At 43.9% G+C, this 27,425-nt stretch overlaps 1 protein-coding gene and 1 long non-coding RNA gene across 2 annotated transcripts in view; both read right to left on the reverse strand.

The window, feature by feature from the left end:
* Positions 1-27,425, reverse strand: part of LOC135101213 (uncharacterized) — a 150,318-nt gene that overhangs the window by 73,239 nt on the left and 49,654 nt on the right. The window contains exon 2 of the long non-coding RNA XR_010269157.1: positions 19,164-19,229. This is a non-coding gene — a long non-coding RNA (uncharacterized LOC135101213). The remainder of the gene's footprint in view (positions 1-19,163; positions 19,230-27,425) is intronic.
* On the reverse strand, positions 276-8,590 carry LOC135101212 (uncharacterized). Its single transcript, XM_064004827.1, has 2 exons — positions 7,879-8,590; positions 276-1,028 (listed from the first exon to the last, which is right to left on the reverse strand). The coding sequence occupies exons 1-2, from the start codon at positions 8,549-8,551 to the stop codon at positions 703-705; spliced, it is 999 nt and encodes a 332-aa protein (XP_063860897.1). The 5' UTR covers positions 8,552-8,590; the 3' UTR covers positions 276-702.

Raw genomic sequence — 27,425 nt, forward strand, 5'->3', positions numbered from 1 at the left:
TGGAAGATAAATTGCAAGTTGCTTGATGGAAACTGATTTTGTACTTAATTTTAATTAATTAAATATCGAAAATGACCAGTGTCTAACATCATCCTCGAGCCACCTCTATAATAATTCAGTGATCTTGCGTGCAACACTGCTAGCACGATACTATTACTACTGCTACTACTACTACTACTACTACTACTACTACTACTACTACTACTACTAAGTCTTCTACTACCACAGTGTTCACCTCACCGCGTGCAGGGAAAGGTGAATGAAGTAAGAAGTAGCTCTAGTGTTTATTACATTGGCATTGCAACACATAGCAAGTGCCCCAGCAGGGAGTGCACACTGGCCCGGTGGCCCAGCAGGGAGTGTTCACTGGCCCGGTGCCCCAGCAGGGAATGCACACTGGCCCGGTGGCCCAGCAGGGAGTGCACACTGGCCCGGTGGCCCAGCAGGGAGTGCACACTGGCCCGGTGCCCCAGCAGGGAGTGCACACTGGCCACTGGCCTGCACCATTCAACCAAGGCCACTCTTGGACAAAACAACAAACAAAGATAAGTTTTGCTAAAACAAACCAAGCTAAGCAAATCAAAAGACATCATTGGCACACACTTGAGGGACAAACGTCCCAGTGGTGCTCTTTTACAAGACTCAGAAATTGGTTTCCTTACAGTCTTCTGACTGTATTTTCCAGGCTGCGGTGCACGTTGTCTACAGCACCGTGGCGTAGATGTGTGACTCATTGACTTCCGGAGCCTCCTGGAGCCCGTGAGGGGAGGCACCACCACCAGGAAGAGGTACGTTCTCGTAGACAGGTGGATGAGGCCGCACGCCATGTTCAGGTAATACGTCATCGTAGACGGGTTTCTCTGAGTCCTGTGGAGCCGGCATCACCACCACTCGGCGTTCTGAGAGGTCAGGCAGGATTTCGTAATAGATGGCTTCCTCGTCTTGGTTTGGGGTGCGTCCCTGGCCCTTGGTGAACTGCAGGTGGCGGCTGGGAGCGGCAGGCTGGGGCTGGAGCCTCGCCTCATTTGCTGCAGACAGTTACGCTGATTGAATACACTAAGAGACAAGTACATAGACAGGAAATAACAAAACCGAACAAAACGAATGAAAGATGGGATGGAATAAATGGAGCAGAGGTGGAGGAGGTAAGGAACATCCACTAGTTTAGTGTGGATCAAAGTGGATTACGAAGGCAAGACAGCACGAGGTAAGCTTTCATCACATGCGCCCCACACTCACACACACATGTCGTGGAACGAGATGTTGCATGGATTTTGGTGTATAAAAGCTACTGGAAAACTCAAACATTTTCATATTTTAATTAATAACTATTAATTATTTATATTTCTTAAAAGTCAAAATTCCTCATTCGCATTCATCTTTAATTCGCTCAAAGTATTTGGTGTCGCTTTATATCTCTTCAACATAGTCATTCATCAACGAAGTCATCGTGCAAGAACACAGACAATATCAAATTCATGAACACAACTAATATTCAATCGGCGCAATTAATGTTCAGTTAGAAGAACACACGTGATATCAGCACCGCCTCAATTACCATAAATATTCCGTAATTAAGCAAATCTTCGTACACCATACAAACGTGTCATACCAAACATAAAACATCAAATTGACAAGTCTCTTCTCCAAATAGCCAAAAACTCCTGCATTAATAGAAAGTGTCAAAATCTTTCAAGATCTAACTCCCATCGTGACTTCCGGCATTTAACCAAAAACATCTCCAATAACTTTGCTTCTTCATCTTTTCCTCCTTTATTTCAACTTGATGGCACCACTGCCATCTCATCTATTTCTAAAGCTGAACTTTTCGCTCAGACCCTTGCTAAAAATTCTAACTTAGATGATTCAGGGCTTGTTCCTCCTTCTTCTCAACCCTCTGACTACTTCATGTTATCCACTAAAATCCTTCGCAGTGATGTTTTCTATATCCTCGCTGGCCTAAGCCCTCGGAAGACTTATAGACCTCCTATTTTTTTTCTTATGTAAGAGGGACATTGGCCAAGGGCAAGAAAAATCCAATAAAAAAGAATGCCCACTGAAATGCCAGTCCCATAAAAGGGTCAAAGCAGTATTCAAAAATTGATGGATAAGTGTCTTGAAACCTCCCTCTTGAAGGAATTCAAGTCATAGGAAGGTGGAAATACAGAAGCAGGCAGGGAGTTCCAGAGTTTACCAGAGAAAGGGATGAATGATTGAGAATACTGGCTAACTCTTGCGTTAGAGTGGTAGACAGAATAGGGGTGAGAGAAAGAAGAAAGTCTTGTGCAGCGAGGCCGCTGGAGAAGGGGAGACATGCAGTTAGCAAGATCAGAAGAGCAGTTAGCATGAAAATAGTGGTAGAAGACAGCTAGACATGCAACATTGCGGCGGTGAGAGAGAGGCAGAAGACAGTCAGACGAGAGGAGTTGATGAGACGAAAAGCTTTTGATTCCACCCTGTCTAGAAGAGCAGTATGAGTGAAACCCCCCCAGACATGTGAAGCATACTCCATACATGGACGGAAAAGGCCCTTTTACAGAGTTAGCAGCTGGGGGGCTGAGAAAAACTGGCGGAGAGGTCTCAGAACACCTAACTTCACAGAAGCTGTTTTAGCTAGAGATGAGATGTGAAGTTTTCAGTTCAGATTATAAGTAAAGGACAGACCGAGGATGTTCTGTGTAGAACAGGGGACAGTTGAGTGTCATTGAAGAAGAGGAGATAGTTGTCTGGAAGATGGAGGAATTGAGTTTTTGAGGCATTGAACAATACCAAGTTTGCTCTATCCCAATCAGAAATTTCAGAAAGATCAGAAGTCAAGCGTTCTGTGGCTTCCCTGCGTGAAATGTTTACCTCCTGAAGGGTTGGACGTCTATGAAAAGATGTGGAAAAATGCAGGGTGGTATCATTAGTGTAGGAGTGGATAGGACAAGAAGTTTGGTTTAGAAGATCATTAATGAATAATAAGAAGAGAGTGAGGGACAGGATAGAACCCTGAGGAACACCATTGTTAATAGATTTAGGAGAAGAACAGTGACCGTCAACCACAGCAGCAACAGAACGGTTAGAAAGGAAACTTGAGATGAAGTTACAGAAAGAAGGATAGAAGCCGTAGGAGGGTAGTTTGGAAATCAAAGCTTTGTGCCAGACTCTACCAAAAGCTTTTGATATGTCCAAGGTAACAGCAAAAGTTTCATCAAAATCTCTAAAAGAGGATGACCAAGACTCAGTAAGGAAAGCCAGATCACCAGTAGAGCGGCCTTGACGGAACCCATACTGGCGATCAGATAGAAGGTTGTGAAGTGAAAGACGTTTAAGAATCTTCCTGTTGAGGATAGATTCAAAAACTTTAGATAGGCAGGAAATTAAAGCAATAGAACGGTAGTTTGAGGGATTAGAACGGTCACCCTTTTTAGGAACAGACTGAATGTAGGCAAACTTCCAGCAAGAAGGGAAGGTAGATGTTGAAAGACAGAACTGAAAGAATTTAACTAGGCAAGGTGCAAGCACGGAGGCACAGTTTTGGAGAACAATAGGAGGGACCCCATCAAGTCCATAAGCCTTCCGAGGGTTTAGGCCAGTAAGGGCATGGAAAACATCATTGCGAAGAATTTTAATAGGTAGCATGAAGTAATCAGGGGGTGGAGGAGAGGGAGGAACAAGCCCAGAATCGTCCAAGGTAGAGTTTTTAGCAAAGGTTTGAGCGAAGAGCTCAGCTTTAGAAATAGATGTGATAGCAGTGGTGCCATCTGGTTGAAACAAAGGAGGGAAAGAAGAAGAAGCAAAGTTATTAGAGATATTTTTGGTTAGATGCCAGAAGTCACGAGGGGAGTTAGATCTTGAAAGGTTTTGACGTTTTCTGTTAATGAAAGAGTTTTTGGCTAGTTAGAGAACAGACTTGGCATGGTTCCGGGAAGAAATATAAAGTGCATGAGATTCTGGTGATGGAAGGCTTAAGGACCTTTTGTGGGCCACCTCTCTATCATGTATAGTACGAGAACAAGCTTTGTTAAACCAAGGTTTGGAAGGTTTAGGTCGAGAAAAAGAGTGAGGAATGTACGCCTCCATGCCGGACACTATCACCTCTGTTATGCGCTCAGCACACAAAGACGAGTCTCTGACACGGAAGCAGTAGTCATTCCAAGGAAAATCAGCGAAATACCTCCTCAGGTCCCCCCAACTAGCAGAGAACATAAGAACATAAGAACATAAGAAATAAGGGAAGCTGCAAGAAGCGACCAGGCTTACACGTGGCAGTCCCTGTATGAAACACTCCTACCTATTTCCACCTATCATCCCCATCCATAAACTTGTCTAATCTTCTCTTAAAGCTCTCTAGTGTCCTAGCACTAACTACATGATTACTGAGTCCGTTCCACTCATCTACCACTCTATTCGAGAACCAATTTTTTTCCTATCTCCTTCCTAAACCTAAATTTTTCAAGCTTGAACCCGTTATTTCTTGTTCTACCCTGGTTGCTGATCTTAAGAATTTTGCTTACATCTCCCTTGTTATAACCCTTATACCACTTAAAGACCTCTATCAGGTCCCCTCTTAACCTACGTCTCTCTAGAGAATGTAAATTTAACCGCTTCAACCTCGCTTCGTAAGGAATACTCCTCATACCCTGTACTGTATCCTTTTAGTCATTCTCCTCTGTACTGATTCTAATAGACCTATATCTTTCCTGTAATGTGGGGACCAGAACTGCACAGCGTAGTCTAGATGAGGTCTGACCAGCGCCAAGTATAACTTTAATATTACCTCCGGCCTTCTACTTTTAACACTCCTAAAAATGAATCCTAGTACCCTATTTGCCTTGTTTCTGGCTTCTATGGATTGTTTCCCTAGACGGAGTTCAGAGCTAACTATAACTCCTAAATCTTTCTCGTACCCTGTACCTACCAGAGTTTGGGTGTTTAATGTGTACCTATTGTGTGGGTTTCCTCTACCTACGCTAAGCACTTTGCATTTATTGATATTAAATTGCATTTGCCATCTATCCGTCCATTCATTCATTCTATCTAAGTCTGTCTGCAAGGCGATGGCATCCGCTTCTGACCTAATTAATCTACCTATCTTTGTGTCATCCGCAAATTTACTAACATCGCTATTAATTCCACTATCCAAGTCATTGATATATATTAGAAATAATAATGGCCCTATACTGATCCCTGTGGCACCCCACTAATGACATGACCCCACTCGGATTTTGAGCCGTTTATTAGCACTCTCTGTCGCCTGTTACCAAGCCATGACCCTATCCAACCTAACACCTTCCCATCTATCCCGTGCGCCCTAACCTTTCTCAGGAGCCTTTGATGGGGCACCTTGTCGAATGCTTTACTAAAGTCCACATATAAGATATCATAACTATCACCATTATCTACTGCCTCGTACACCTTACTGTAAAAACTTAACAAGTTTGTCAGGCAAGACTTCCCCTTCGTGAAGCCATACTGTGACTGATTTATCAAGTTATGTTTGTCTAAATGTTCCCTAATGTTCCTGGCTATTATTGACTCTAACATTTTACCTACAACTGAAGTTAAGCTGACAGGTCTATAATTAGACGCTAAAGTTTTATCCCCTTTCTTAAAGATGGGTACTACATTAGCCTGCCTCCACATTTCTGGTACCTCACCCGACTCCAGTGATTTCCTAAAGACAGAAACTAACGGCTCACTAATAATCTTTTTACATTCCTTCAGTACTCTGGGATATATTTCATCAGGTCCTGGTGACTTGAACTTTTTTAGCCTATCTATCTCCTGCTCCACTATCTCCCTAGTTATGGAAATATCCGTCAGCTTCTCATTCTCATCTGCTCTAAACACCTGTTCACTATCTGGCATATCCTGCATGTTTTCCTGAGTGAAGACAGTTAAAAAATAATCATTCAGAAGTTTACTAATCTCCTCCCCAGAACTAACCAGCTCCCCATCTGCTGCCTTTAATGGACCTACAGTATCCTTATTTTTCGTCCTGTATACCTGATAAAATCCCTTGGGGTCCGTCTTCGCCTGGCTGGCTACCTTTAATTCATAATTTTCCTTAGCTTTCCTCGTTAACTTCCTGACTGTTCTAACTAATTCATTATACTGTGTCCTTAAAACTTCCTCACCTGCCCTTAATCTCTTATATATACTTCTCTTACGCCCTATATAATGCTTTAACCTAGCAGTCATCCATTTAGGGTCATTTTTTAGTGATCTTATTGTTTTATACGGGATATTTGCTAATTGACCTGTATGAACTTTATCTACGAAATATTTATACAATTCATCTACAGAGGCAAAACGCCAGAGGCACCTTCGCTTATGGGGATCCTGAGGAGGGATTGGAGCGATAGGACAAGATACAGATATGAGATTGTGATCGGAGAAGCCCAACGGAGAAGAAAGGGTGACAGCATAAGCAAGATTAGAGGTCAGGAAAAGGTCAAGAATGTTGGGCGTATCTCCAAGACGGTCAGGAATACCACTTGCACAAATTACTCTAGGTCGTGCAGGATAGCAAAGTTGAAAGCTAGTTCACTAGGATGGTCAGTGAAGGGAGAGGAAAGCCAAAGCTGGTGGTGAACATTGAAGTCTCCAAGAATGGAGATCTCTGCAGAAGGGAAGAGGGTCAGAATGTGCTCCACTTCGGAAGTTCTCTGTAACTGTACCTCTGTGCTCACACCTTGTCTAGTCAAACTCAACCCTGTCTGTCAACATCTACCTTTCCTTCTTGCTGGAATTTGCCTACATTCAGCCTGTTCCTTAAAAGGGTGACCGTTCTAATCCCTCAAACAATTGTTTTATTGCTTTAATCTCCTGCCTATCTAAAGTTTTTAATCTATCCTTAACAGGAAGATTCCTTAACATCTATCACTTCACAACCTTCACCACCACCTTCACACTTCACTATCTAATCACCAGTATGAGTTCCGTCAAGGCCGCTCTACTGGTGATCTGGCTTTCCTTACTGAATCTTGGTTATTCTCTTTTAGAGATTTTGGTGAAATTTTTGCTGTTGCTTTAGATATATCAAAAGCTTTTGATAAACTATGGCACAAAGCTTTGATTTCCAAACTACCCTTCCACGGCTTCTATCCTTCATCTCTGTAACTTCAAGTTTCCTTTCTGACCGTTCTGTTGTTGTTGTGGTAGACGGTCACTGTTCTTCTAAATCTATTAAAAGTGATGTTCTTCAGGGTTCTGTCCTGTCACCAACCATCTTCTTATTATTCATCAATGATCTTCTAAACCAAATTTCTTGTCCTATGCATTCCAACCCTGATGATACCACCCTACAGTTTTCCACGTCTTTTCGTAGACGTCCAACCCTTCAGGAAGTAAACAGCTCAAACAGGGAAGCCACAGAACGCCTGACTTCTAATCTCTCTAAAATTTCTGACTGGGGCAGAGCAAACTTAGTATTGTTCAGTGCCTCAAAAACTCAGTTCCTCCATTGATCAACTCGACACAATCTTCCAGACAACTATCTCCTCTTTTTCAATGACACTCAACTGTTCCCCTCTTCTTCCTTGACAATCCAGTATATACTGTGGTGAGGGGTCAACACACACACACACACACACACACACACACACACACACACACACACGCATACACACGCACACACACACACACACAGCACCTTTGTGCGGCTCCCACTATGGTGCTAATTTATAATAGCTTATAAGAGGCTAACTTTAAGCTTATTCTATTATATTTTTAAGCATCCCCATGCTAGTGTAAATTTTCATTGTCATTAGCGGGTCATTAATAAACCTTTTATTACTATTATTATTATTATTATTATTATTATTATTATTATTATTATTATTATTATTATTATTATTAACATCATCATTATCATTATAACACAATACTCACATGATGTCAAACGATTCTTCCGACAGGCCACCACCACCACCACTGCCACCACTGCCACCACCACTGCCACCACCACGGCCACCACCACGGGCAGTATAAAATTAGTCCTTACTAGAGGAATGGCCATGGTGGTTGAAGATTCCATGCAATGGGATATGGAAGGAAGTTCATAAGGCCCTATAAAATGTTTCCGTTCACAGGCGATGCCTGACATAATCTCTCTCCAGCTGGAAGTGCCCTGAGCCTCCACGCTGACGTTGTAGAGGCCTCGCGGGACAATGTTCAGCCTGCACCCCTTCATGCATTTACCATACTTAATCGTCAGTACAAACTTTTCTGCGTACAGCCATGTCACCCAGCTGAAAGCCCACCAGTCATCGCTCGGGAAGCATCCCTTGGCAGGGAACGAGGCAGTGTGGTGAGTGCCGTCACTCCCCAGCACCGCAAGATAGACGCCCCAAAATTCTCTTCCAGGCTTCACTTCCAAATCTTTCCAGAAACTTACAGGGTATTCAAAGACCTTGGAGAAGATGACTCGTGTTTGTCTTTTCTTCACAACTATGTCAGCACGACAGACCGAAGCCAAGGTGGTGTTTGCTGCGCCTCTAAGACTTAGCGTCAGTATCAACAACAACATTAACAGCAGCGGCGGCGGCGGCAGAACCTTCGCCATGACTGCGTGTGTGTATCTGTGCGTGTAAGCGAGGAGGGCAGAAGGGTCAGGCGAGAAGACGGGATATCCTGTAAGTGATTTCGTGATGTCTTGAGGCAGTGGTGACTGAGGCAGCTGTAGCATACATGTGTATAGTTGTCTGTTTGTTGGTTAACTGCTCTCATTAGGTCTGGTAAATATCACTAGGGTTTACTGTTGGGGAGGGTTAGTTAACACTATTTCCAATACGATTTCTTTCGGTTTGCTCGTCTTAACCCGAAGCGCGGAGCTGGAACATGGTTTAAAAATTCCCAAGTGGCTACATTAGTAGTAGTAAATACAAAGACCACGTTTAAAAATATGGCCTTATTGTGGTGATTTTATGGCAGTCACCCATAGTGTGGTAATCTTATGTCAGTCTCCCATGCGTTTTTATATTTTCCTTTTTTCCTAAAAGTGAAAGTTTTAAAATACTGAAGAAAGAAATCTGGCATCACTCTGGAAAAGTTAAAAGTAGAAGACTTCGGGTAAATCAATATCGTGTTTCGTTCTCGAAGTAAATTGATGCTTCAGTTTTTGCAGGAATTTCATGCTTTCATTCTTAATTAGTGCTAAGATTTATTCGCGAGTTTGTCTTATTCGTCCTTTGCTTGGCGTGTCAGGCTCATCTTATTACCCTCCTACTCCTAACACTCATGTTTTCTTGAGATTCACAGCTTTATTCTTACTTTATTTCCTGTATGTCTGCGAGGAGCGGAGCTGAGGCTATTATTATTATCATTGTGTGTGTGTGTGTGTGTGTGTGTGTGTGTGTGTGTGTGTGTGTGTGTGTATGTGTGTGCGTGTGTGTGCTGCTGACCAGCCTCTTTCTCGCATCCTTCCCCTTAATTGTGGTTCACGCGGTGAGTGTCCCGTGATGTCCTACCAATGTCCCGCCAGTGTCCCGTCCAGGCAAAGGTGAAAGACGCCAGGTGAGCTATTTCAATAATCTCAGCAGGTCTCCATGTGTCAATTCTTCACCCCGAGTTGTCACCTTCCTCTCATCCTCGCAGTCATTTCTGGGTGAGAGATTTGTGTTTAATTCTGTGCAGGATTAATTTAGGTCATTTAGAATGCATAACAGGTAGGCACATTATATGAAGGAAGTGGTGTGCTATGTTTAAAAACGTGTTTGTTTGAGAGAGAGAAATAGTGTGTGTGTGTGTGTGTGTGTGTGTGTGTGTGTGTGTGTGTGTGTGTGTGTGTGTGTGTGTGTGTGTGTGTCCTCTAACTGTCTTCACTCTCTCTCTCTTTTGGCCGCAATGCTGCATCTTTTCCTACATTTTACGGCTATTTTCACGATAACTGCACTTTTGATCTGCATACCTTCAATCCTCTCGTTGTCTCCCTATAAAGGACTTTCTACTTTCTCTCACCCCTATTCTGTCCACCTCTCTAATGCAAGAGTTAATCAGTATTTTCAATTATTCATTCATTTTATTCTGGTAAACACTGGACCTCCCTGCCTGCTTCCTATGATTGGAATTTCAAGAGGGATGTTTCAAGACTTTTTTTTTTTTTATCATTCTATCTGACATCTCTATGGGAACTGACATTAAGTGGGTCTTTTTAATTCAATTTTTTTGTTGCCCTCTTGTGGACCTCTTCCTTAAAAAAAAAAGTTTGTTGTACTGAATCACGTTTCCCAGAAGATTTCTCCTCGAGTGCATCAAGCCGAGAACAAAGTAAAAACAAGATCAGTGAAAAAAAAAAATCTACTCCATAAGGATGGTTTGGCGTGGACGAGGACAGGCGTGGACGAGAACAGACGTGGGTGAGGACAGGTGTGGGTGAGGAGGATAGGTGCGGGTGGCCTCAAATATAGATAAAAATGTTAGCGAATAGACTGAGTGAGGACAAGTGCTTCACGAGAGCCGCCCACACACTAGCCTTGGCAAGAGGATACTTTCAAGACTTCGGTACACACATATCAACACACATATCAACGTTCTGATGCAAGCACGTGTTGGTGGCGCTGCCCTTCCCTGACACGGTGCATCACGGCAGTCTTCACCTCACGGAATATTTCTTTTGCTTGTCTTGTCAGTTCATGTTCTCTCTCTCTCTCTCTCTCTCTCTCTCTCTCTCTCTCTCTCTCTCTCTCTCTCTCTCTCTCTCTCTCTCTCTCTCTCTCTCAATAACCCCCAGCACTTCCCTCTCCCAGTAACCCCCTGCACTTCCTCCCCCAGTTATCCCCAGCACTCCATCTCCCAGTAACCCCCCAGCACTTCCCTCCTCCAGTATCCCCCAGCACTTCCTTCCCCAGTAACCTCCAGCACCTCCTCCCCCAAGTAACCCCCACCACTCTCCTCACCCCCACACTGTAAACCCCAGCACTCGCTCCCTACCCCACCCCTCACCTACCTACCTCACCCGCCACGCATCAGTCACACGTCAAGAGGAATACAACAGCAACAACAACAACAACAACAATAACGAAAACAGCAGCAGTCGCAGCAGCAGCAGCAACAACAGCAGCATTAACGGTAGCTCTATGTAAACGCCAGTACGTGTGCCGCCCGGATTCTCGCCATGATCCGTGACGCAAACTGAAGGGAAAACATCACAACGTCCATCCATTCTCGCCTTCACCCGCCGTGTTAACTAATGGGGGACAAAATCAAAGCAAAAAATCACAAAAGCTCACGGCTCTGAATTTGAACCAAACTCGCATCGGGAGAAGATTAAGCGCCAACAAGAGTAAAGCAATTCAGCGTCAGGAATATTGCCCTGACTGCCATCGTGTGCGCTTGTGTTTTTGTGGAGTAGAGTAGAGGATTAAAAGCGAAACGAGAAAAAAAAATAATAAAATTGGTATGGCGAGCAATGGATGGTGAAGGGAAGGATGTGAGAAGACACAGCAGACCGTTCGGAAAACATTTTGTGGCGAATCACTTTGTAACAGATTAGGCTTCACTTCCTTTACGTATTTCACAAGACGGGCGAAGGACGGAATGTGCCCAGTAAAGATTTGCAGTGATTTGCGCTTCTCGTAAGTAAAACACAAATAAACATTATATAATAAGCAAATATCGACGAAGGCTGCAGGAAACCATAGATTAGTGATAACACCTGTTGGTCAGTCCACGTCAGGTACATTAATGCTCTCCTTTATTCTTCATCGATGTAAGATGGCTTAGAGAGAGAGAGAGAGAGAGAGAGAGAGAGAGAGAGAGAGAGAGAGAGAGAGAGAGAGAGAGAGAGAGAGAGAGAGAAAGTTGGGAATGAGGAAGGGAAGGATTCAGGCCATAAGAAAAGCAAAATTTGTACGCGCGCTTCGCCAGATTCCTCAGATTCACGCGAATGGCCACAATTCCAAGGCCAGCGAGGGAGGGAGAGTGAGAGGTGAAGGAGGAGTGAGAAAAATGAGGGAGGGAAGAGTGAGGGAAGGGGTGACAGGGAAGGAGTGAGGCAAGGGGTGATAGGGAAGGAGTGAGAGAATGGAGCCCAGAAGAAGAGAGGAGTTTGAAGTTAGAACATAAAGAACATAACAAATAAGGCAAAATACAAGAAGCCGTGTTGTATAACTGAAGGGAAAGAAGCACGAAGACCTTGAGAAAATAGAATAAGATGGACAGACAAGAACACATGAGGAGGAGAAAAGATAAAATACCGGAAATACCGTAACGCCACTTTAGATAAAATAAGGTGACGCATCTCTCTCTCTCTCTCTCTCTCTCTCTCTCTCTCTCTCTCTCTCTCTCTCTCTCTCTCTCTCTCTCTCTCTCTCTCTCTCTCTCTCTCTCTCTCTCTCTCTCTCTCTCTCTCTCTCTCTCTCTCTCTCTCTCTCTCTCTTTCTCTCTCTTCTCTCTCTGCCAGGCAAGAAGGTTCTCCCACCACTATGTTCCCTACTGAAGCGAGACAGAGCGTGTTATGGGGAGGGCCTGGGGCGGGGCGAAACTCAACTTGCCAAGGAACGGGACTGCACAGGGCGAGGGGCGAGCCTGGATGGGGCGAGGGGTGAGCCTGGATGGGACTACAGGCGGGTCTGGATGGGGCGAGATGAGGGCCTGGATGGGGCGAGAGCCGGTCCAGGATGGAACGAGGTAAGGGCCTGGATGGGGCGAAGGGCCGGCCTGGATGGGACATGATGGCGGCGGAATCACAAATGGACATCAATAAAAACTTGAGATAAGAAAAAATTCATGAAGGAAATATTTTTCGCCATAAACGTCGCCATTCGTCATCTCAACATTTCCCGTGTTCATAAAGAGATGTACGTAGGGCTAGTTGATGTTAATACATATACCTATATAAGGCTATTAAGATGTATTAAGATCACTTCTTCGCAGTGATGTTTTTCATGCCCTTGCTGGCCTTAATTAACCCTCGGAAGGCTTATGGATCTGATGAGGTCTCTTCTATTGTTCTCCGTGCTTGCACCTTACCTAGTCAAACTCTTCCAGCTCTATCTATCAACATCTACCTTTCCTTCTTGCTGGAAGTTTTCTCACATTCAGCCTGTTCCTAAAAAGGGTGACCGCTCTAATCCATCAGAACGCCTGACTTTTGATCTCTCGAAAATTTTTGATAGAGGCAAAGCCAACTTAGTAATGTTCAATGCCTTAGAAACTCAATGACACAACCTCCCAGATTAACTATCCCCTTTTCTTCAATGACACTCAACTGTCCCCATCTTTTACACTGAACATTCTCTGTCTATCTTTTACTAATAATCTAAATTGGAAACTTCGCATCTCATCCCTAGCTAAAGCAGTTTCTATGAAGTTAGGCGTTCTAAGTCGTTTCCACCAGTTATTCTAACTACACCCCCACAGCTGTTAACTCTGTACATGGGCCTTATCCGTCCATGTATGGAGTATGCTTCATACGTATGGGGGTTCCACTCATACCGCTATTTTGGGTTCCACTCATACCGCTATTTTAGGTTAAAACTGTTTGTACTCTGAGGAAGACGGTTGTCCAAACGTTAGAGGAATAAAGTTTTTCTACTATATCCTGTTTTTCAAACTAAGGGGAGGAGCGACAGGTTATATTCACTCCCAGTGGATCAGTGTGTAGGTCCGTCTGGGAAGTCGTCCGCTGAATGGTCGCGCCAACCACTACAGTCCCATTCACATGCACAAACACCACCACTCACACAGACACACATACATAACTGTAATCTTCACCACCACCACCACCACCATCACCATGACCATCACCACCACAAGAAGTACAATAGAGCAACATCAGCAGCAGCAACAAGATTCACTTTAATTTTATAGTTTTTTGCCTTTTTTTTTTATTCAACTTATCTGACTCAGAACTAGAGTAAATATTATTGCATTTAGAATACTGTTTAATAAAAGATCTTTTTATATATATATTTTTTTCAACAAATGTGATGTTGGGTTGCAACCCGTTAATGACGAGCTCGTGTGTGTGTGCGTGTGCGTGTGTGTGTGTGTGTGTGTGTGTGTGTGTGTGTGTGTGTGTGTGTGTTCCATTCTCTCTCTCTCTCTCTCTCTCTCTCTCTCTCTCTCTCTCTCTCTCTCTCTCTCTCTCTCTCTCTCTCTCTCTCTCTCTCTCTCTCTCTCTCTCTCTCTCTCTCTCTCTCATAAGGACTTGGAATGTATCAAATATATTTGGACTGCACGACACTAAAAATGAAGTTCCTTGCATCACGTATTAATTTCTGATCCGTGACGCCTTCCTCCTCCTGCTGACTGTGCAACGCTTCTTTGTGCCATACAAAACCCTACATACGTAACACGAGTCAGGTTACATTAAACTAATCTAGATATTCAAAACTCAGCTTCCACAGAATTCATACATATGTAACATCCCTGAACTCCCACAGAATCCCACAGACATACAACACTATCTTTCCATACATTGCTCAACCCAACACTAAAATTCGCAAAGTGAGGAGTGGCGGCACTTGGCAACTCAAAATTTTTGTGATAGGACATGGAGAATGTTTATTCTTTTTGTTAATCACTGAGAAAAGTTCCTTTCCTGATATTACGACGGACCAGCGACCACTTCCGCAAGGCTCTGCGTGGAAACGTCCGCCGAAAAAATGTACAGGTGACATTTTGGGAAAAATATTATATGGTAAAAATTTTTGAAGCATCATTAAAAGCGTAAACGTAGAACGGATAGATGGAAGGATGAGAGAGAGAGAGAGAGAGAGAGAGAGAGAGAGAGAGAGAGAGAGAGAGAGAGAGAGAGAGAGAGAGAGAGAGAGAGAGAGAGAAAAAATTCATAAAACTTGGAATAAAATGATACGAAATCAAAACATGGAGATGAAAGAGTGAGGTAGGAAAGGATGGCGGGAGGGGTTGAAAGGAATAGTGAATTGAGGGATGGCGGGTGGAGGCGTGGGTGCTGCAGGCGCTGAGGCGTCTTGCACTTTACAAACTCATAAAACCGTCACCGGGAAAAGAAACGACTTGGGAGACAGAAAAACAAGAGAGGCGGCACGAGGAAGACTGACGCGGGGACGAGAATCTATCAGGTGTTCCAGTGTCAGGCTGCACTTCACCCAGCCTCCCACCAGCCGGGACACCTACATCTTCACCACTTCTTCAGCTTCATCCTGACTATAGATATCCATAGCCTCACCTCAGCTTTACTCCAGGTCTTCATCTCTTCCTCAGCCTCGCCCCATCTTCACTACAGTAAGCCCACGCTTTTATTACTTCCTCAGCTTTACCCCGGTTATTAACCTCTTACACGGTGTGATCTTAGCTTCACCTCAGATCTTCATCTAGTCCCCAGACTCTCTCAAACCTCCCTAGTCTTATTTCTCCTTTATGGTTTGCCTCAACCTCACCCCTTGATTTCATCTCTCCCCAGCTGTGCTTTAAACCATGCCTTGCTTCATCTCCTACCCAGCTTCACTCCGGCTCTCAATGCCTCCCCAATCAATCCTCAGCTGTCTATTCTCCCCAGTAACGCGCCCCAGCATGACGTCCTCATCCCAAAACCCGGGCAGATCCACTTCACCCCATCACCACTTCACCCCAGCTCTACTCTGTATTCACCTCCTCCCTTCCCCCCCCTGCACTCTCACCCCCAGCACGAGGCAGCCGCGCAAAGTATTGGCATCTTCTGTCTCAAATTGCTACTAACTGTTGCCGATGACCACCAGAACTACCCGCCGTGGAGAGTGGTACTGGTGGTCATGACTCCGCTTGTCACTGGCGAGACGCGGCACCTTCCCCCACTCACTCCCAGCAGAACATGGGTGGCAACTCTCGCACAGAACACCTGACTTTCACCCTCTGCCTTCCCATTCTCACTTGGAGCGTAAGTGTATCTTTTTGTTATTTCCAGAATATATTCAGACAACAACTTGGAATAATACTTAGCAGTGCTCGGCCCTATCCCGAAGCAAAGAGCTCTGTTATAACTTGAGTAGCTTTTAATATACATTCTTACTCTCCACTCTGCGTCCTTCCCAATGGCTGAGCTTTGAAGCGAGGAGGACCACTTACTTCCCTTGGTGCTCCTAGGCGTACAGTACCGGCACCGACAGCAACTTACTGTAGTTGTAGAACGATACCTTGAGTGATACAAACCCATATTCTGTAGAAAAAGAGAACCATCCCCACCACCACCAGGAACGAAAAATTGCTTTTTTTGAGATCCATTACTCTAATTTCCGCCATACGAGACTAAAGGAAGCAATGAGCACGAATGAGTGGCGCGTGTTGCTGTGTCAGTGCGGGAAGAGAGGCGGAAAGATGCAGATTAGCTTGAGCTTGTGTAGCAATGCACGCACCGGTCACACACGTCTTGTTCTGTGTCTCTGCCTGTCTGTCTGGTTGGCTGCGTCTGTCTGTCTGCATGCCTGTCTCTTTCTCTGACTGGATTCGTGCATCTGTCTCCCTTTCTCCTGCGCCATTCGGAGAGTCAGTTTGTCGATTTGAGTTAGGCAGCCCGTCCGTTCGCCCCTCTCTGTCTCTCTCTCTCTCTCTCTCTCTCTCTCTCCCTCTCTCTCTGTGTGTGTGTGTGTGTGTGTGTGTCCCCTCACCTGTGTGCTTACTTGTGCTGGGAGTGGCGTCCCGAGGTACACCAGCACACTGTGGAAAAGTAAAACTGTGCTGTTGTCCAAGGGTAATATAAAAGTGTAAAAGAATAAAAGAAATAATTAATTAATAATGATAATGATAATAATAATAATAATAATAAGAAGAAGAAGAAGGAGAAGGAGAAGGAGAAGAAGAAGAAGAAAAAGATGATGAAGAAGAAGAAAAGAAGACGAAGACGAAGAAGAAGAAGAAGAGGAGGAGGAGGAGGAAGAAGACGGGAAGACGAAGAAGACGAAGTCGAAGAAGACGAAGACGAAGAAAAGAAGAAGAAAAGAAGAAGAAGAAAGGAAGAAAAAAAGGAAGAAAAAGGAAGAAGTTAAGAAGAAAAAAGAAAAAAAGAAAAAGAACAAGAACAAGAAGAACAAGAACATGAAGAAATAAATAAGCAAAAGTTTTTATTGTTTTGTCCTGACCTCCAAGAACTGAGTGGTGTGAGTTTAAAGTTAGAAACATAACTCAGGTTTTTCTTTTTAATAGAAGTTCTTTATTCAGTATTAATAAACACTGAGAAGTATGAACACTGCAAAATATAATACCGACATTATATTGTTCTCCTAATGCTGTCGTACTGTGGCCCTGTATTAGTGATATGGAAAGCGTCAGCACCTCTCTGCTATTCTCCATTCCAGGATTTCTGCAGGCACAGAACTTTTCCCGTCTCTTAATGGCTTATACGTATTTCCACACCAACGCCTCAGTTCCTTCAAAACCTGCGGGATAATTTTCCTGAAGCACACGTATCATTTCCCTGTCATAGAAAGAGAAGCAACAACATTGTTACCGTGACGTAAGCTGGACTCCCTGCCTCACTCAGCGCCTCCAGGCCACTCTTGGCCCACACCAGGCAGTCTGCAGAGGCTGTTTTTTTCCACCCCATCCCCGGTGCACTGGAGACGTGACCTTCCTCGGATGTCTGTCTCTCTTGATGCGACACTGACAGTCTCGCCCTTCTTGGTACGCCCCTGTGTGTGTGTGTGTGTGTGTGTGTGTGTGTGTGTGTGTGTGTGTGTATTATTCCCCCAGCTTCGCACTAAGATCACACAGTCCTGTGCAGCAAATCTTCAGGCAATGATCATTATTCTGCATGTTTTATTTCCGCGGGTTTCAATTATATTTCATACAACACTGGCATTAACAACAGCGACCAGTCTCTTCCCGCTCATTCATTCCACAGTTGTGGCGACAAAAAGTCCACGCCATTCCCTCTCACCTCTAACTTGTGAGCCAGAATGAGTTGCGAGGATCAAGTCACGCTACCGAGATATATTAGAGGTCAAAATAATGTGTAATTCCCTGATTTGTGAGGAACATCAACACGGGACTGAGCCGCCACCGCCACCGACACCACCACCGACACCACCACTCGCAGTCGCCGTCAAACACCAAAATTCACACACCTAAAGTGATTTCCTTCAGCCTGAAAACCTTTGATTCAGAAATGGGAAACTACCACTTAGGAACTTTATGCTGCACTCACCCTGCCGCAGTGACGCCTGCACCACACTCAATTTCTCACAATCATGCACGTACCACACTCAACCTGTCACAGCCACACCTGCACCACGCTCATCCTACCAGTCACGCCTGCACCACACTTAACCTGTCACAACCACATCTACGGGGTACAAGTCATTCCAACTCCGGTCGTCCGTCATGACAGGGGGATCAGTCGTTTCTCAGGTCTCCCGCGCACACATCCACGCTGCCCCTTCACCTCACAAAGCTCTCGCACGTCACCCAAACCCACCTTGCTGTCACCCGTTCTCTTCCGGTGACTCTTGAGGCGCTCACCACAGCCCAAGGCACCGCAGGTCATCGCCAGCAGCACCATGATACTGTCACACTCAGGAACACCCTCCGTCACTACCACGACGGCAAGGTGTCATGTGGCCATGCGGTGGTGCCTCGCCCTCCCTCTCGCAGCCACTCCCAAATACTCCCAAACTCCAGTCATCCGTGCCGCTGGGTCTCCACTGTGGGCCTTAAAAAGTCCATGGGTCACCGAGACTCTCTAGTGGACTGTGCCGTGTGGGTCTTGCAGCAATCCAGGCACGGCCGATCATCTCTTTCATATTGTGACTAAAAGGTCTGGAACGCGTGAAGGAAAGGACTGGCTTCACGAGTACATGAGCAGTGGCTATGATGGCTCAGAATATCCTGGAGAAGGTTTGCTTGTCTTGCACAGGAGTTTCAATTTGCTTTAATATCATCACAAAAGAACATAAACGAAGAACAAATAGCAGCACACACGCGCACGCGCGCGCACGCGCGAACGCACGCACGCACACGCACACACACAATATATATATATATATATATATATATATATATATATATATATATATATATATATATATATATATATATATATATATATATATATATATATATATATATATATTGACCTTTATCATTTGCGAAGCCACTTACGATAGAGTTCACTACTCAATCCAGAGCAAGAAACATAAGATACGAAATTCAAGGATTTTTTTTTACATGTGAAGATGAAAGATGAAACCCGACTCAAGAGGTGCGTATTAACTGTTACTCACCAGCGTTGTTGTTGCTGCCGCGATGAGTGGACGATCGTGTCAGGAAAGAACACCGCTGGACATTATCTGAAGAAAATAGATATACATAAATGTTGGAGTAAATAGATATAACAAGCTTGAACTACAACTTAAGATAAAAGGGATAAAGCACACGTACATTAATGACCGCATTACAGGGAACACACACACACACACACACACACACACACACACACTTATAAGAAAAAAAAAAATACACGGGATGGCCTGATAATTCCGGGTCTGGTTTTCCAGGTTGGTCGGCACCAAGTCGCCAAGTGGTAAGATACTTCCTTGGTGTCAATGTATACTTTAGATATACCTAATATGTATGTTAATATGCAAGTCAATATGTAACATGTGGATTTTCAACCGATGAGTCTGCCAGCAAACAAATCAATTATTATTATTATTATTATTATTATTATTAATTGTTATTATTATCATTATATTTATTATTATATTACTAGCATTACGCACGCACACACACACACACACACTTAGGTATCTAATAATTTGCAAAAAAGATCGCTCCGCATAGCAATGTTCGGCCCCGAAGATGGAACAACCCAAGCAACAGTTTACTGAAAACACACACACAAACAAAAAAAAAATCTTTAGAGCAGCTTTGTTAACAGGAAGACTGGGAAAAAGAGAGAGAAAGGGAGAGGGAGAGGGTAGGAATGCTTAAAGGAGGTGTGGGTGGAGGAAGGGAGGATTTGCAAAGTTTACGAGCAATGAGAATAAGCTGGGGAGGAAGGGTAAGCTGGGGAAGAAGAATAAGCTTCGGAGGAAGGGGGGAAGCCCTCTCACTCTTCACTGCAGCAGGGTGTGAGGGGGAGGGGTGGTGGGGGGAAGCCTTATCACTCTTCACTGCAGCAGGGTGTGAGGGGGAGGGGTGATGGGGGGAAGCCTTCTCACTCTTCACTGCAGCATGGTGTGAGGGGGAGGGGTGATGGGGGGAAGCCTTCTCACTCTTCACTGCAGCATGGTGTGAGGGGTAGGGGTGGTGGGGGGAAGCCTTCTCACTCTTCACTGCAGCAGGGTGTGAGGGGTATGGGTGATGGGGGGAAGCCTTCTCACTCTTCACTGCAGCATGGTGTGAGGGGTAGGGGTGATGGGGGGAAGCCTTCTCACTCTTCACTGCAGCATGGTGTGAGGGGGAGGGGTGATGGGGGGAAGCCTTCTCACTCTTCACTGCACCAGGGTGGTGGGGGGAAGCCTTCTCACTTTCCTATGCTGCCTCGCACAAGTCTTGCGAGTCAGCGGAACAGAGCGGCAGTCCCACCAGGCAGTGTCATCAAGCACCAGGCGAGGGCGCCTGCTGCTCCTGTGGGTCTGCTCGCGTGTAGGAAGAAGGAAGAGGAAGAGGAGGAGAAAGATAAATGCACAGGGGAAGTAAACGAGGGAGAGGAAGTGAGGAAAAACAGTTATCAGGGAAAAGGGCGACCACAGAGAGCCAATTTCCATTATAAACCATTTTCTATTTCAAGGCACCCTTTGCGCTCTCTCTATCTTTCTCTCTCCCCCACCTACGCACTCGTCTTGTGGAGGGGGAGGGGCAGGGAGGGAAGGAGTAGCCACGTAAACTTGTATATAATTACTTGATGTCTGCCAGAGGAGCTTCAGTGTCACCGGAGAGAGTTTTTTTTGTTTAGTCTTTTCGCTTTTCACCTCCACTCCCTCATTACCTGCCGGCGGGGCTCCATTCATCGGGTCTGCTCTCCGCGTGTTTACCCTTCTTCGTGCCAGTCTTGCCTCGGTCTCCCCTGCTCACTCCTCTCCTGCTCCTGCTCCTCTTTCCACGACTGCTTTATCTTAATTCCTCCGGGCTGTGTCTACTTCTCTTTCACGTCTGTCTCTCTTATCATCCTCTTTTCTTTTTTTTTCTTTTTTTTTTGTTGTTGGGAGGGAACAGTGTCTTCTCATTCGCTCTCTTTCTCAAGCTCTCTTAAATTCTTACTTTCTGTATTTCTTTTTTTCTCTCTACATTCTTCTTATTCCCCTATCTTTTGCTAATCGTCTTTCATTCGTTTCCTTCCTGTTCTTAATTATTTCCGGTTGTGTTTCTTCACCTTTTATTCGTTATTCTTTTTTTTCCCTCTCATTCGTCCACTTTTTATTTTTCTTGTCGGTATTTACTTTATCATTTTCTTCCTCCTTATCCTTTCTATCCAGCTCTTCTTCCTAGAATTCTTCCTCTCATTCTTCTTTCCCCCCACACACACCCTGACGCACCTCACAGCCAACACGGTCTCATCGCGACAACCACCAATACGCCACAGCCAAGCCAAGACGCGCCACAGCACTAAAGAACACTCACACACGTGTCGCCAAACAATGAAGGTTCAATCAATTCGCTCTCCTCCTCGGCCAACCTTCTCCCTCCCTCCCTTCTGATACACACTCCCACAAAGCCAGCACCGCCGAGACACTTGTTTTAGCGAGTCACTCCTGCAAGTCTCGGGCGGTCGGTGAGGGATGAAATCCAACATTTGCTCTCTTCTCTCTCTCTCTCTCTCTCTCTCTCTCTCTCTCTCTCTCTCTCTCTCTCTCTCTCTCTCTCTCTCAAATCACTACCTCTTCTCCTCTCATGCTTCTTTCCTCCTCCGTCCCCCCGTCTGCCTCACTCCTCACCAGTGTTGTGAACAGCAGCAGCTTTTTACACAACAATTATGCAGCTTTTTAATTGTGGAAACGTGTCGTTTTTTTTTTTTTTTCTATTATCTTTCTATTCATGGTGGAAGACATGATTGAGGAAAGAAGGACGAGGTAAGGGGAGCACTAGGGGTCTGTGCAAGGAGGATAAGGGGAAGAGAGGAGAGATGGGGAACCACTTAGGTGTTAGAAAATGTGAAAATGTCGAGTGACATTATTAAAATTTTAATTATTATTATTATTATTGTTAGTAGTAGTAGTAGTAGTAGTAGTAGTAGTAGTGGTGGTGGTGGTGATGGTGGTGGTAGTGGTGGTGATAGTAGCACTACTAGTAGTAGTAGCAAAATTATTATCTATTACTCTTTAAGGATTAGTTAAAAATTATGAGAGCGCTACGTAGTACTTAAATAAGTAGCGTTTGTATTTTTAGTGAGTGTGTGTGTATGAAGTAATCTATAAAAAAATAAAGTATAATAATAATAATAATAATAATAATAATAATAATAATAATGATAATAATAAATCGTTTGTTATCGTTGCATTCGTAAGGCTGAAAATTTAAATAATAATAGTAAAAGTGTGGGGGGATAATGGAAACAAGTGGAAACAAGTGGAAACGTTTTACAATGAAAATTGAAAGAAATTATATGAGCTTGATGATGTGTTGTGTCTTCCAAGCAAGGCGCGGTCCTGCACATGAGGGCGATGGCACGCAGTGATGAGAGGAAAACCCTGGAGGCTGGGGACACACACACACACACACACACACACACACACTGGTAGTACATGATCCCTGTTAAACAATCACTACAAACATGACAACACCTTTGGCAATCTGAATGGCTTTCATTACTCTGTTGAGAATAGTGAAGACTATACAAAGTTTCAAATGTTTCCCGCCTGCCTCGACCTGCCTTCTTCCGTGCCCCTGTGCAGGGCTTGGGAGAAGACTAAGTAGTGGTCTCGGCCCATCACAAACTCGGGTTGGTGAGTCGCGTTACCTCGTTCTGGTGATGCCTGTGGAAAGGCTGAGGCCACGGGGTAGGGGAGGAGGGGCGGAGGGGGATGAAAGCTCTGGAATGTTGGGAATGATAAGAATGCCGAAAAGAGATGGAAAAAGAGGAAGAGGAGGAGGAGAAAACCGAGTAACTGTGTAAGAAAACAACACTGCTACCAAAATACTGCAAAGAGACGTTTAAATGGCAGGGAAAGAGGAGGAGGAGGAGGAAAATGGGATCAAAAGGCTGCAGAGGGATGATAAAAGTGATGACTTATTTCTTCGCGAATGCCTACACACACACACACACACACACACACACACACACACACACGCACACACACACACACACACACACACACACACACACACAAACTTATACATGTACTCGCACAGACAGACAAACAGACAGACAGACAGACACACAGACAGACAGACAAACAGACTCTCTCTTGGTAGTTTGTCGATGTCGTCAATGACGTCTTCACGGAATGAAGAGAACTGCGCAATAAACTGATAAAGGTGAAAAGGTGGGTGCGCTATCCTCATTCCCACTGTCTTGACCCCCTGAGCCTCAGATCTGGTGGCATGCGAGCTCCAAGACCACCAGGAGACGCTCAGGAATACAGGGACCTGCCGGAGCCTGCATCTACTCCTATGGATGGCTGCCAAGCGTGAAGTCCCACCACGGGTCTTAAGATTAGAGTTTTTTTTCCTTTTCTTAGGTGAACTGTTTTACCACAACTAAAGAGCTCCACCAACTCTTATGTGAGTTTTAGGTCGAGCTGAGTCCACTCCCACGCCACACAGAGAAGTCACAACTCCATCGGCTTACATCCCGTCCCTACTTGCTGCTAGGTGAATAGGGGTTTTATATTAAGTGGCTTGTCCACTTCTCTCGCCGCGTCCGGGACTCGAACCTTCTCGGTTGTGAGTCGAGCATGCTGACCACTACACCACGGGGACACACACACACACACAGACACACACACGAATTAGAGCAAGGACAAGTCAAATTATTATTGGTCTTCGCTCATTCATTCTCCTTTCAAGATTGTTGTGCAGTTATAACCTCACAACAACACCGACGATAACACAGAGGTATTCTTGATTCACACACACACACACACACACACACACACACACACACACACACACACACCAACAGCTCCAATGAGGCACAGGCGCGGTAAGCGAGCAGCGAGTGATAACACGCGGAGCGATGACCCCAGCAAGAATGAGGGCGAGGGGCGCACAGGAATGAAGCAATTACTGCCCACTGACGCGCCGCTCAGGGAAGGGAGGCGAGGAGCACGGCGAGGGGAGGTGACCAAGAGATCGAGTACGAGGGGAGTGAATAGCAATCAGTGTGTCAATGGGAAAAAAGCTCATGTTTGGACTCTTAGCGTCAGTGAACATGAAGAGAATTACAAAGTCTTGTTTCTCCACCTCGTACAGATTCCCTGCCTTACTGACTCTGCTTTTTGCGCCTTCCTGTGACTTGAACCTCTTTAAGAGTCTAGTATCACGACACCTTAGGGAGTAAATTGACCTGAAACCTTCTTAAACTCGGTTTTTGTAAAGAGACAGTTGAGAAAACTTATTTCATACTCGCTGCACTTCTCCAATTCCTGCAAAAAGAAATATTTAATTCGTTTGCTGGTGATAAAAAGACATGTGTGTGTTTACTTTTTCCTTTCTACTGGGCATTTCTCTCCTTCCTCCTTCCTGTTTATCCTTCCATCCACTATTCTCCGCCTCTTTCCTTCCCTTTTGAAATTTGAAACAAAAAATGTTGTGAAGTACAAGTATAGAGTACCAAGTAAATCAGCCATTCTCACCAGTGGAGAATGGAAATACTTTGTGTGTCATATCAATTCGTGTGTAATTGGCATTATATGAATAAGCAAAGGAGATGATATCAATACACATATGTATTCTACATGTGAGTTGACAAAAATATTTCTGGACATTTTTCTGTCTCCAGTTATTTTTCCTGACTGGTTTTTGAAATATATGAAGCATGATTTCATTATTTGGTTCTTCTATCTTATAGAAAATATATCTACTATACTTTCCAAATTGAATTAAACATGTAATAGTTTTAATATAATTCCAGGTGATTCCGGTGGCTCTATATTTTGGAAAAGGCACGTGTGAAGCACAAGCAGTCTGCCTGCTTGGAATGTTTTGAACTCAAGCTCATCACCTACGTAAGACGTCTGTTGAAGAATGCAGCTTCAATTCCTACAGGTAAACTATCTTCAACTACATATTACACAACATTTCTGTCCTTGCACAGCTGTGTGTTGTAATTGGCAATGTTTAATTTAGTTGTAGTAAATGTGGTTAAATAACATTCATGATGAAACAGTTTATAAGCAACAGATTCTAAATATTGATGAATAGTATTTACAGCCTTATTTTCATTTATTTATTTATTTATTTATTTATATACACGTGTATTACATTATATGGTGAGCTTTCATTTCAGTATATATTTGCTTGTAAATACCATTCAGTAATCTCATAATTCTCACTGTTATCTAAATCACCTCCTAAAAAACACAAGAAAACAAGGAAGCTGCATAAGTCGTCAGAGCTACACGTGACAGTCGCTGCGTGAAACATGCGCACCACCTGTCATCCTCATCCATAAATTTGTCTGATCTTCTTTTAAAGCTCCTTACTGACTCTTCACTAACAACCTGATTACTGAGTCTATTCCATACATCTACCACTCTATTTGAGAACCAGTTCCTTCCTCTCTTAAATTCTAACTTTATCAAGCTTGAATTAAAAATAAAGATAGAAAGAAATGGTGTGTTGGTATTTTTTCCCATACATTTCTTTATATGATAATAATATTTCGTTATAACTGCAATTTTAATTTGTGCAGTTCTCGCTTTTTTAGTTAACGAAACTTTTTATTTATTTATTTATTTATTTATTTATTTATTTTTTTTTTTACAGATTGTGTTGTATCAACGCGGGTTACAGCATGAAAAGAGATAACTTATATTATCTCTGCCTGGCCCAAGATACACATTTGTTGAGTTTAGTGTGTTAACTCCTGGGATGAGCAACGCAAAATATTTTAAGATGTATTTTTAATATGGAAAAGAAATTGTTGTGGAAATAATGAAAGTATACACAAGGTTTATGATTGCTATTAATCCTTTACTACTATCTATAGACTTATGAACCTTGTTGTCGTTTGCAATTAAGCCTTTATTTTATTTTTTCTAACTATGTTAATATAATATATGCTATACTGTTTTTGCATGTTTTGTAAGCAGCTTATGATTGCTAAAATTTCAAAGTACCTGCTCTTGTACTATTGATATTATTAAAACTTTAATATTATATCCTCAAGTAATTTATTTACCTATTAAAGCTACTATAATTAAAGTGAAAGTTATTTATAAAGATATTTAAGGGGAAAGATGGCAATAGAAGTGAATTTTCCATTAACAATAATCGTTCTCTGCTAGTTCGCGGCCTGGCCTGAAAGCGACAGCATTATCGCTGGTTTCATGTTTCTCGAGACTTAAGCTTCCTTGGTGTTGTCTGCCATGAGAGGGATTTGCCGATCATTGTCGCACTGAGAGAAACAGACAAATGCTGCTAAGCAAAGCTGAAAGCCGTGCCTGAAATAGTTCATGAAAAGTGTCTCTCGTAGAGAACACATCAACAAGTCATGGCTAGTAATCAATTATCCTGCTGCACACACTTCCACTGTGTTTAGCTTGGTCTTTTCCCAACATGTTGAAGTTTCTGATCTAGTGAAAATCTCTCAGTTGTTACCTATGCTTCGTGAGGAGACTGCGCAGATTGAGTGACCTAAGGTTAAAGGTAACACATGAAACACAGAGGAGAGGAATTCTCGCAGTGACTTCACCAGCGCAATTCGAGGGCTCCTGAGTTGAGACAAGGCGCTCGTAGTCTACGTCAAAATTCTGAATACATGTCCAGTAGAGAGTTGTGAATGAATCCAGGAAGAGGTGTCCCTGTGAGAGTGTGGGACGAGAAGCAGGATAGCGATGATCTTGTAGAGAAGGAGGAATGAACAGGTATGAAAGCACTTTTTACTTGATGTTATACGAAGACATATGAACGAGGAGGAGGAGGACGAGGAGGCGAATAGAAAGAGAAGAGCGAGAGGAGGAAGATATTGTGAAGAACAGTGATGGAAAGAGGTAAATATCGGAAGGCAGAATGTATTGAGAGGGTTGGGGAGGGACATAAGACAGAGAGGAGAGGCAAGACAGACAGCAAAGCAAGTGAAGAATGGAGATGACAAAAATGAAATAAAAGGAATGCAGGGTGTGGAGGGAAGGTGCGCGGAACGGTGACGTGCAATGAAGCCGTAAAACACATGCCATGCTTCGTATTGTCTCTATTTTAGCCTCGGTGAAGCTTCATTTTGGCGCCACTTCATCTCGGGTTCTTGCGTCCTCGCTCCAGGAAAGAGAGGAAAAAACGTGAAATTTAATCCTGTTTTAGAAAAGTTTGTCCATTTGTCATTAAGGTTTTGTTCCATGAGAGAGAGAGAGAGAGAGAGAGAGAGAGAGAGAGAGAGAGAGAGA

This window comes from Scylla paramamosain, chromosome 6 (assembly GCF_035594125.1).
Source record: "Scylla paramamosain isolate STU-SP2022 chromosome 6, ASM3559412v1, whole genome shotgun sequence".
Classification (NCBI taxonomy): Eukaryota; Metazoa; Arthropoda; class Malacostraca; order Decapoda; family Portunidae; genus Scylla; species Scylla paramamosain.